Genomic DNA, 11940 nt, shown 5'->3' with positions numbered 1-11940 from the left:
AACAAGTTCAATGGAACTAAAGTTAAAGGAACAAAGTCATCAACAACCCAAACGTGTCAACATGTATTATACAACCAACATCGAATCAAAGTTGTGATCTAGTCTTCATCGTAAAGTGCTGCTCCTCTTACCGGACTGTGAAGCAGCTTGATAAGCCTCCATCTTCTTCATACTTTGAAACACAGTCAGCTCTGTTCTCTCCGTTTATTTCCTCACTCTCTTCCCTTCACATCACAACTTGGAGATGAACCAACATGTGGTGATGTGCCAGAGCCGACAGGAGCTCAGAGTTCCACTTCTGACACAGAGCAACTCAGACGCTCATTATCACTGAGAGGTGAAATGATGCAGAGAGAATTCCATTTAAACATTTCAAACTATTTTCCAAGGAATGAATGGCTCTAGATAAATATACAAATCCAGCCTCTGTAGGAGGCTCTTCTCTCACATGACAGTTTGTCTCTGTTTTCAAATGTCTCTAAAACTAAAGGAACCAAGTCGTCAACAAACCCAAAGTAGTTGAACCAAGTCTTTTTTGTAAAGTGCTGCTTCTCTTCCTGGAATGTGGAAAAGCCTGATAAAGCTCCGTCTTCGTACACACCCAGTTCTACTGTGTCCATACATTTCCTCACTGCAGCTTTGTTGGGTTCTGGGTTTGTCGGTTGGGCTGTAAGTTGGGTTGTGAGTTGGTCAGTTGGTTGGGTTGTGGTTAGTTTTTTATGTCAGTTGTTGGGCTGTTGGTTGATTTGTGGTCTGTGACTTGTGTTGTGCTCTGCTCCACGTGGCGTCACAATAATGTTATTATTAATGACTTTGCCTCACACGGGGCACCAAAAATGTTGTGATTATGTACTTTCCCTCGGCGGGGTACGATGAAATGGTGTGCTTTTGGGCATTCAATAAATGTGGCTATCAGAGAACTATGAAATATTACAAATATTAATCTCAAATAATAATTCAACTGATAAAAGATAAATCGGGGCACCACCCTTAAAAGGGAGGGAGAAGAAAACCAATTTATTGAATAAGTCTCATGAAATTACTGACTACAAATTTGGAACTCTGATTAATAATTAAATAAATAACTGTAACCAAAGTTACCACATCAACAGCGAGCAAAGTTGAAGGATATGGAGTTCTTGACAGTGTAGAGGTTGGCAACATTCACACTGATGCAACATTAACTAAGACGTGTTCTGAAGAAAAACATTTATTATGAGAATAATAAAAGTATTAACACACAAACTAACAAAAGGTGTACTTAGTATATACAGGTGTGTATATGTGTGTGTGTATATGTGTGTGTGTGTGTGTGTGAGTGACTGAGATTCAAAATGGCGGCTGGCCACTGAAGACAAAGGCCCCCTGGAGTGGTGAGACCATGTGGCTGAGATCACATGCAGGTGTTAAGTTTGTGGAGAGGAGTGTGTGAGGTGTTGGTGCCAGGTTAAAGAAAGTAGTTAGATGCATGCAAAGAAGTGATCAGCATAACAGAACTAACATTAACGTTCAGATAACATATTACCAAATATCACAGCAACACAAGTCAAACTTACAAACATCACATGAAATAGAAATAGGATTAAACCGTCCTTTGCTTAGCCTAGCGTAATAATAAAGCCCAGTTGTGTTACCCGTCCATGAAGAAGAGGGAAAGGTCCTCTCTGGATGAGCTGTTGGAAGTCCAGTGACGTGGTCTTGTTGGTTTGTGGCTCCTGTTGTGCATCTGCTGGTCAGACCTTGTGTCGTGGCCGGTTGTGCTGAAGTTGTTAGGCAGGCTCTCGCGTCGCTGCCTTTGGAAGGTTTTAGCAGTCTGCTCCAGGCAGGCCTGCTGGAAGTTGAGGAGCTTGTGGAGGGAGGAAGTCTCCCTGGCTGGGAGAGCAGGAGCAGAACCTACTCCTCCAGGAGAGGTCGGCAGGGGAAGAGGAGGAAGAGAGAAGAGGGGAAACTCTGCTTATATCGGCCTGGTGACCTCATGGGTCATGGGACACACAGTGACCAATAGTGGTTGAGAGTTGTCTCCAGGAGCAGTTTTACCACCTGTGTGTGAAGATGAAGCACCTGGGAGACTGAGTTCTGGAAGCTCTTCTTTGTCTCCAGAGCAAAGGAGACATGTGGTCAGGCGTTTGACTCCACATGTAGGCCCAGCTATGGTTCACAGAGACCAGGTCCCAACACTTGTCCGTCTGTTGGGTTGCTAGGTTATGGGTTGGGTTGAGGTATTTTGGTTGGTTTGTGAGTTGGGTGGTGTTATCGTACCCTGATAGTATTACTGTAAAGGGTGTTCATGATTACATTTCTGTCACCTGTAGAGTTTTTATACTTTTACTCTTCCATTAGTGGATTTTCATGTATTTGTACTTGTGTTTCTCATGTGTGAAGCACTTTGTAAGTTTGTTTTTATTCCACTTAAAAACTTTATTGACTTTCTGGAGAATTGAAACGTGAATAATGTTCCAACCTGTGCTGTTGTGAGCTGAATGTGACAGCTCCCTGTGCAAACATTCACTTTGAAATGTGATGACACAGATAAAAAACTCCCAAACAGCTCATGGCAGAGAAATGTAGTAAAGCTTCTTCCTGCTCTCAAACACAACCAGCTCCTCCCAGTCAGGAGGTTTCTCTGTCTCCTCCCGTCACAGACGTGTCAGTGTAAGAATCAGTGAACAAGACGTGAACTGTGGGAGCTGAGTCACTGCAGGAGTGAACGAGAGGGGGAGGAGCAGAGACTCTATTTCTGTTCAGAGGAAGTGAAACTATTCTACAGTCACTGGCAGCAGGTGAAATGGCGCAGCAAGAAAATCAACTGGACAGAGAAAGATTCTCTTGTTCGATCTGTCTGGATCTACTGAAGGATCCAGTGACTATTGGCTGTGGACACAGCTACTGTATGAGCTGTATTAAAACCCACTGGGACAATGAGGATCAGAGAGGAATCTACAGATGTCCTCAGTGTAGAGAGATCTTCACACTGAGGCCTGTCCTGGTGAAAAACATCCTGATAGCTGATTTAGTGGAGGAGCTGAAGAAGACTGGACTCCAAGCTGCTCCTGCTGATCACTGCTATGCTGGACCTGAAGATGTGGCCTGTGACGTCTGTACTGGGAGAAAACTCAAAGCTCTCAAGTCCTGTTTGGTTTGTTTGGCCTCTTATTGTGAAAAACACCTCCAGCCTCATTTACAGTCACCTCCGTTAAAGAAGCACACGCTGGTGGAGCCCTCCGAGAAGCTCCAGGAGAACATCTGCTCTCGTCACGATGAGGTGATGAAGATGTTCTGCCGCACTGATCAGCAGTGTATCTGTTATCTCTGCTCTGTGGATGAACATAAAGACCACGACACAGTGTCAGCTGCAGCAGAAAGGACTGAGAGGCAGAGAGAGCTTGGGCCGAGGAGACAAACGATCCAGCAGAGACTCCAGGACAGAGAGAAAGATGTGAAGCTGCTCCAACAGGAGGAGGAGGCCGTCAACCGCTCTGCTGATAAAGCAGTGGAGGACAGTGAGAAGATCTTCACTGAGCTGATCCGTCTGCTGGAGAAAAGAAGCTCTGATGTGAAGCAGCAGATCAGATCCCAGCAGGAAACTGAAGTGAGTCGAGTCAAAGAGCTTCAGGAGAAACTGGAGCAGGAGATCACTGAGCTGAAGAGGAGAGACGATGAACTGAAGCAGCTCTCACACACAGAGGATCACATCCAGTTTCTACTCAACTACCCCCCCTCACTGTCACTCAGTGAATCTACACACTCATCCAGCATCAGGATCCGTCCTCTGAGGAACTTTGAGGACGTGACAGCAGCTGTGTCACAGGTCAGAGGTCGACTACAGGACATTCTGAGTGAGACAGAGACAAAGATTTTACAGATTGTGTCTCAAGTGGATGTTTTACTGCCACAACCAGAGCCCAAGACCAGAGCTGACTTCTTCAAATATTCACAGGAAATCACACTGGATCCAAACACAGCACACAAACGTCTGTTATTATCTGAGGGAAACAGAAAAGTGACATTCACGAGAGAAGAACAGTTTTATTCTGATCATCCAGACAGATTCACTGGTTGGCTTCAGGTCCTGAGTAGAGAGAGTCTGACTGGACGTTGTTACTGGGAGGTGGAGAGAAGAGGAGGAGGAGGAGGAGGAGGAGTTAGTGTAGCAGTCACATACAAGAATATCAACAGAGCAGGGTGGTCAGATGACTGTATATTAGGATTCAATGATAAATCTTGGAGGTTAGATTGTTATGGAAACATTTATAACTTTTATCACAACAACATCCAGACTCCAGTGTCAGTTCCTCCGTCCTCCAGAGTAGGAGTGTACCTGGATCACAGTGCAGGTGTTCTGTCCTTCTACAGCGTCTCTGACTCCATGACTCTCCTCCACAGAGTCCAGACCACATTCACTCAGCCTCTCTATGCTGGAGTTCGGGTTTTTAATTCTGGATCCTCAGCTGAGTTGTGTAAACTCAAATAGTCTGGAGTCTTTAAAAGCAGTGATTTAGATTCTGTGTTTAAATCTTGAACTTCTTTTGTCTCCATGTTTGTTGCTCAAAGTTCGTCATGGTGACGTTTCTGCTCCGCACAGAGATCAGCTGTCAATCAAACACTGGCCCTCCTTCATCCCAGATGTTCAGTCTCACTTTGTAAAGACAGAATCTATAATGACACTGACATGAATGTGTTTGAAAGAACTAATGTTGCTGTTGTTTTCTGAATCAATGTAGAAATAAGCTTCTGGGATGTTTTAGAACCTGTATTGATCCTGATCATAATCAATGAGCTGATTATTTGTTCTTTTCTTTTCCTCCTGTGAGATGGAGGTGAAACAAACTGACTGTGTGGATGAAGTGAATGTTTCCATGAGATCAAGAGTCATTGAACCGACTCTACTGATGAAACGTGTGAACAAACTGAAGGTTTGAATAAAGAATAACGTTGTTTCATATATTTGTCTCTTCTCTTTATTTCGGAGCGTGGTCTTTCAGTTTCAGATCGAGACTTATTGATTTCACAACAAATGTCATAATGCTCTCTTTGAAACCCAGCACTTGTACTCAAACGTTCCCCGTTTGTGCTCGGACTTGCTCTTCTCCTCATGCTGCTTCTTCAATCATCATTCAAAGCTCTAAATCCAAAAGGTTCTAACTTAATAAATCATTTAAATATTATTGATCACTGTTTAGAAAATTCAGGCATTTGTGTTGGTTCAAGGGGGCGGAGCCAGGATTTAAATTTTAATGGCGGTTTCATCACGTGAACGGTTCGATGTTTTGAACAATGCATAGTTCCAGATGAGGAGGGGCTCTGCTGAGGACCAATCTAGTCCTTCAGTGTTTTAACTAAGAACAAGTTCAATGGAACTAAAGTTAAAGGAACAAAGTCATCAACAACCCAAACGTGTCAACATGTATTATACAACCAACATCGAATCAAAGTTGTGATCTAGTCTTCATCGTAAAGTGCTGCTCCTCTTACCGGACTGTGAAGCAGCTTGATAAGCCTCCATCTTCTTCATACTTTGAAACACAGTCAGCTCTGTTCTCTCCGTTTATTTCCTCACTCTTTTCCCTCACATCACAACTTGGAGATGAACCAACATGTGGTGATGTGCCAGAGCCGACAGGAGCTCAGAGTTCCACTTCTGACACAGAGCAACTCAGACGCTCATTATCACTGAGAGGTGAAATGATGCAGAGAGAATTCCATTTAAACATTTCAAACTATTTTCCAAGGAATGAATGGCTCTAGATAAATATACAAATCCAGCCTCTGTAGGAGGCTCTTCTCTCACATGACAGTTTGTCTCTGTTTTCAAATGTCTCTAAAACTAAAGGAACCAAGTCGTCAACAAACCCAAAGTAGTTGAACCAAGTCTTTTTTGTAAAGTGCTGCTTCTCTTCCTGGAATGTGGAAAAGCCTGATAAAGCTCCGTCTTCGTACACACCCAGTTCTACTGTGTCCATACATTTCCTCACTGCAGCTTTGTTGGGTTCTGGGTTTGTCGGTTGGGCTGTAAGTTGGGTTGTGAGTTGGTCAGTTGGTTGGGTTGTGGTTAGTTTTTTATGTCAGTTGTTGGGCTGTTGGTTGATTTGTGGTCTGTGACTTGTGTTGTGCTCTGCTCCACGTGGCGTCACAATAATGTTATTATTAATGACTTTGCCTCACACGGGGCACCAAAAATGTTGTGATTATGTACTTTCCCTCGGCGGGGTACGATGAAATGGTGTGCTTTTGGGCATTCAATAAATGTGGCTATCAGAGAACTATGAAATATTACAAATATTAATCTCAAATAATAATTCAACTGATAAAAGATAAATCGGGGCACCACCCTTAAAAGGGAGGGAGAAGAAAACCAATTTATTGAATAAGTCTCATGAAATTACTGACTACAAATTTGGAACTCTGATTAATAATTAAATAAATAACTGTAACCAAAGTTACCACATCAACAGCGAGCAAAGTTGAAGGATATGGAGTTCTTGACAGTGTAGAGGTTGGCAACATTCACACTGATGCAACATTAACTAAGACGTGTTCTGAAGAAAAACATTTATTATGAGAATAATAAAAGTATTAACACACAAACTAACAAAAGGTGTACTCACTATATACAGGTGTGGGTGTGTGTGTGTGTGTGTGTGTGTGTGTGTGTGTGTGAGTGACTGAGATTCAAAATGGCGGCTGGCCACTGAAGACAAAGGCCCCCTGGAGTGGTGAGACCATGTGGCTGAGATCACATGCAGGTGTTAAGTTTGTGGAGAGGAGTGTGTGAGGTGTTGGTGCCAGGTTAAAGAAAGTAGTTAGATGCATGCAAAGAAGTGATCAGCATAACAGAACTAACATTAACCTTCAGATAACATATTACCAAATATCACAGCAACACAAGTCAAACTTAGAAACATCACATGAAATAGAAATAGGATTAAACCGTCCTTTGCTTAGCCTAGCGTAATAATAAAGCCCAGTTGTGTTACCCGTCCATGAAGAAGAGGGAAAGGTCCTCTTTGGATGTGCTGTTGGAAGTCCAGTGACGTGGTCTTGTTGGTTTGTGGCTCCTGTTGTGCATCTGCTGGTCAGACCTTGTGTCGTGGCCGGTTGTGCTGAAGTTCTTAGGCAGGCTCTCGCGTCGCTGCCTTTGGAAGGTTTTAGCAGTCTGCTCCAGGCAGGCCTGCTGGAAGTTAAGGAGCTTGTGGAGGGAGGAAGTCTCCCTGGCTGGGAGAGCAGGAGCAGAACCTACTCCTCCAGGAGAGGTCGGCAGGGGAAGAGGAGGAAGAGAGAAGAGGGGAAACTCTGCTTATATCGGCCTGGTGACCTCATGGGTCATGGGACACACAGTGACCAATAGTGGTTGAGAGTTGTCTCCAGGAGCAGTTTTACCACCTGTGTGTGAAGATGAAGCTCCTGGGAGACTGAGTTCTGGAAGCTCTTCTTTGTCTCCAGAGCAAAGGAGACATGTGGTCAGGCGTTTGACTCCACATGTAGGCCCAGCTATGGTTCACAGAGACCAGGTCCCAACACTTGTCCGTCTGTTGGGTTGCTAGGTTATGGGTTGGGTTGAGGTATTTTGGTTGGTTTGTGAGTTGGGTGGTGTTATCGTACCCTGATAGTATTACTGTAAAGGGTGTTCATGATTACATTTCTGTCACCTGTAGAGTTTTTATACTTTTACTCTTCCATTAGTGGGTTTTCATGTATTTGTACTTGTGTTTCTCATGTGTGAAGCACTTTGTAAGTTTGTTTTTATTCCACTTAAAAACTTTATTGACTTTCTGGAGAATTGAAACGTGAATAATGTTCCAACCTGTGCTGTTGTGAGCTGAATGTGACAGCTCCCTGTGCAAACATTCACTTTGAAATGTGATGACACAGATAAAACACTCCCAAACAGCTCATGGCAGAGAAATGTAGTAAAGCTTCTTCCTGCTCTCAAACACAACCAGCTCCTCCCAGTCAGGAGGTTTCTCTGTCTCCTCCCGTCACAGACGTGTCAGTGTAAGAATCAGTGAACAAGACGTGAACTGTGGGAGCTGAGTCACTGCAGGAGTGAACGAGAGGGGGAGGAGCAGAGACTCTGTTTCTGTTCAGAGGAAGTGAAACTATTCTACAGTCACTGGCAGCAGGTGAAATGGCGCAGCAAGAAAATCAACTGGACGGAGAAAGAATCTCTTGTTCGATCTGTCTGGATCTACTGAAGGATCCAGTGACTATTGGCTGTGGACACAGCTACTGTATGAGCTGTATTAAAACCCACTGGGACGATGAGGATCAGAGAGGAATCTACAGCTGTCCTCAGTGTAGAGAGATCTTCGCACTGAGGCCTGTCCTGGTGAAAAACATCCTGATAGCTGATTTAGTGGAGGAGCTGAAGAAGACTGGACTCCAAGCTGCTCCTGCTGATCACTGCTATGCTGGACCTGAAGATGTGGCCTGTGACGTCTGCACTGGGAGAAAACTCAAAGCTCTCAAGTCCTGTTTGGTTTGTTTGGCCTCTTATTGTGAAAAACACCTCCAGCCTCATTTTCAGTCACCTCCTTTAAAGAAGCACAAGCTGGTGGAGCCCTCCGAGAAGCTCCAGGAGAACATCTGCTCTCGTCACGATGAGGTGAAGAAGATGTTCTGCCGCACTGATCAGCAGTGTATCTGTTATCTCTGCTCTGTGGATCAACATAAAGACCACGACACAGTCACAGCTGCAGCAGAAAGGACTGAGAGGCAGAGAGAGCTCGGGCCGAGGAGACAAACGATCCAGCAGAGACTCCAGGACAGAGAGAAAGATGTGAAGCTGCTTCAACAGGAGGAGGAGGCCGTCAACCGCTCTGCTGATAAAGCAGTGGAGGACAGTGAGAAGATCTTCACTGAGCTGATCCGTCTGCTGGAGAAAAGAAGCTCTGATGTGAAGCAGCAGATCAGATCCCAGCAGGAAACTGAAGTGAGTCGAGTCAAAGAGCTTCAGGAGAAACTGGAGCAGGAGATCACTGAGCTGAAGAGGAGAGACGATGAACTGAAGCAGCTCTCACACACAGAGGATCACATCCAGTTTCTACTCAACTACCCCCCCTCACTGTCACTCAGTGAATCTACACACTCATCCAGCATCAGGATCCGTCCTCTGAGGTACTTTGAGGACGTGACAGCAGCTGTGTCACAGGTCAGAGGTCGACTACAGGACATTCTGAGTGAGACAGAGACAAAGATTTTACAGATTGTGTCTCAAGTGGATGTTTTACTGCCACAACCAGAGCCCAAGACCAGAGCTGACTTCTTCAGATATTCACAGGAAATCACACTGGATCCAAACACAGCAAACAAAGAACTGTTATTATCTGAGGGAAACAGAAAAGTGACAGGAATGAGAGAAGAACAGTTTTATTCTGATCATCCAGACAGATTCACTGATTGGCTTCAGGTCCTGAGTAGAGAGAGTCTGACTGGACGTTGTTACTGGGAGGTGGAGGTGGAGAGAGAAGGAGGAGTTAATGTAGCAGTCACATACAAGAATATCAACAGAGCAGGGGGGTCAGATGACTGTGTATTTGGATTCAATGATAAATCTTGGTCATTATATCATGATGGAAACATTTATAACTTTTATCACAACAACATCCTGACTCCAGTGTCAGGTCCTCCGTCCTCCAGAGTAGGAGTGTACCTGGATCACAGTGCAGGTGTTCTGTCCTTCTACAGCGTCTCTGACTCCATGACTCTCCTCCACAGAGTCCAGACCACATTCACTCAGCCTCTCTATGCTGCAGTTGATGTTTGGTCTTCTGGATCCTCAGCTGAGTTGTGTAAACTCAAATAGTCTGGAGTCTTTAAAAGCAGTGATTTAGATTCTGTGTTTAAATCTTGAACTTCTTTTGTCTCCATGTTTGTTGCTCAAAGTTCGTCGTGGTGACGTTTCTGCTCCGCACAGAGATCAGCTGTCAATCAAACACTGGCCCTCCTTCATCCCAGATGTTCAGTCTCACTTTGTAAAGACAGAATCTATAATGACACTGACATGAATGTGTTTGAAAGAACTAATGTTGCTGTTGTTTTCTGAATCAATGTAGAAATAAGCTTCTGGGATGTTTTAGAACCTGTATTGATCCTGATCATAATCAATGAGCTGATTATTTGTTCTTTTCTTTTCCTCCTGTGAGATGGAGGTGAAACAAACTGACTGTGTGGATGAAGTGAATGTTTCCATGAGATCAAGAGTCATTGAACCGACTCTACTGATGAAACGTGTGAACAAACTGAAGGTTTGAATAAAGAATAACGTTGTTTCATATATTTGTCTCTCCTCTTTATTTCGGAGCGTGGTCTTTCAGTTTCAGATCGAGACTTATTGATTTCACAACAAATGTCATAATGCTCTCTTTGAAACCCAGCACTTGTACTCAAACGTTCCCCGTTTGTGCTCGGACTTGCTCTTCTCCTCATGCTGCTTCTTCAATCATCATTCAAAGCTCTAAATCCAAAAGGTTCTAACTTAATAAATCATTTAAATATTATTGATCACTGTTTAGAAAATTCAGGCATTTGTGTTGGTTCAAGGGGGCGGAGCCAGGATTTAAATTTTAATGGCGGTTTCATCACGTGAACGGTTCGATGTTTTGAACAATGCATAGTTCCAGATGAGGAGGGGCTCTGCTGAGGACCAATCTAGTCCTTCAGTGTTTTAACTAGGAACAAGTTAAATGGAACTAAAGTTAAAGGAACAAAGTCATCAACAACCCAAACGTGTCAACATGTATTATACAACCAACATCGAATCAAAGTTGTGATCTAGTCTTCATCGTAAAGTGCTGCTCCTCTTACCGGACTGTGAAGCAGCTTGATAAGCCTCCATCTTCTTCATACTTTGAAACACAGTCAGCTCTGTTCTCTCCGTTTATTTCCTCACTCTCTTCCCTTCACATCACAACTTGGAGATGAACCAACATGTGGTGATGTGCCAGAGCCGACAGGAGCTCAGAGTTCCACTTCTGACACAGAGCAACTCAGACGGTCATTATCACTGAGAGGTGAAATGATGCAGAGAGAATTCCATTTAAACATTTCAAACTATTTTCCAAGGAATGAATGGCTCTAGATAAATATACAAATCCAGCCTCTGTAGGAGGCTCTTCTCTCACATGACAGTTTGTCTCTGTTTTCAAATGTCTCTAAAACTAAAGGAACCAAGTCGTCAACAAACCCAAAGTAGTTGAACCAAGTCTTTTTTGTAAAGTGCTGCTTCTCTTCCTGGAATGTGGAAAAGCCTGATAAAGCTCCGTCTTCGTACACACCCAGTTCTACTGTGTCCATACATTTCCTCACTGCAGCTTTGTTGGGTTCTGGGTTTGTCGGTTGGGCTGTAAGTTGGGTTGTGAGTTGGTCAGTTGGTTGGGTTGTGGTTAGTTTTTTATGTCAGTTGTTGGGCTGTTGGTTGATTTGTGGTCTGTGACTTGTGTTGTGCTCTGCTCCACGTGGCGTCACAATAATGTTATTATTAATGACTTTGCCTCACACGGGGCACCAAAAATGTTGTGATTATGTACTTTCCCTCGGCGGGGTACGATGAAATGGTGTGCTTTTGGGCATTCAATAAATGTGGCTATCAGAGAACTATGAAATATTACAAATATTAATCTCAAATAATAATTCAACTGATAAAAGATAAATCGGGGCACCACCCTTAAAAGGGAGGGAGAAGAAAACCAATTTATTGAATACGTCTCATGAAATTACTGACTACAAATTTGGAACTCTGATTAATAATTAAATAAATAACTGTAACCAAAGTTACCACATCAACAGCGAGCAAAGTTGAAGGATATGGAGTTCTTGACAGTGTAGAGGTTGGCAACATTCACACTGATGCAACATTAACTAAGACGTGTTCTGAAGAAAAACATTTATTATGAGAATAATAAAAGTATTAACACAAACTAACAAAAGGTGTACTTACTATAT

At 43.6% G+C, this 11940-nt stretch overlaps 2 protein-coding genes across 2 annotated transcripts; both read left to right on the top strand.

The window, feature by feature from the left end:
- The first annotated feature begins 2399 nt into the window (after nucleotides 1-2399).
- LOC138411076 (tripartite motif-containing protein 16-like) lies at nucleotides 2400-4942 on the top strand. The gene has a single exon (XM_069529578.1). The coding sequence runs from the start codon at nucleotides 2786-2788 to the stop codon at nucleotides 4469-4471; it is 1686 nt and encodes a 561-aa protein (XP_069385679.1). The 5' UTR covers nucleotides 2400-2785; the 3' UTR covers nucleotides 4472-4942.
- A 1604-nt stretch (nucleotides 4943-6546) lies between these two features.
- On the top strand, nucleotides 6547-10273 carry LOC138411077 (tripartite motif-containing protein 16-like). The gene has a single exon (XM_069529579.1). The coding sequence runs from the start codon at nucleotides 8126-8128 to the stop codon at nucleotides 9800-9802; it is 1677 nt and encodes a 558-aa protein (XP_069385680.1). The 5' UTR covers nucleotides 6547-8125; the 3' UTR covers nucleotides 9803-10273.
- Nucleotides 10274-11940: the final 1667 nt, after the last annotated feature.

The sequence above is a fragment of the Paralichthys olivaceus genome, chromosome 8, assembly GCF_024713975.1.
Source record: "Paralichthys olivaceus isolate ysfri-2021 chromosome 8, ASM2471397v2, whole genome shotgun sequence".
Classification (NCBI taxonomy): Eukaryota; Metazoa; Chordata; class Actinopteri; order Pleuronectiformes; family Paralichthyidae; genus Paralichthys; species Paralichthys olivaceus.
The sequence above is the reverse complement of the archived record's forward strand: the minus strand, read 5'-3'. Positions and strand labels throughout refer to the sequence as shown.

Excerpts from the sequence above, each read along its gene's own strand:
- LOC138411076 (XM_069529578.1), top strand. The coding sequence starts at position 2,786 with ATGGCGCAGCAAGAAAATCAACTGGACAGAGAAAGATTCTCTTGTTCG.
- LOC138411077 (XM_069529579.1), top strand. The coding sequence starts at position 8,126 with ATGGCGCAGCAAGAAAATCAACTGGACGGAGAAAGAATCTCTTGTTCG.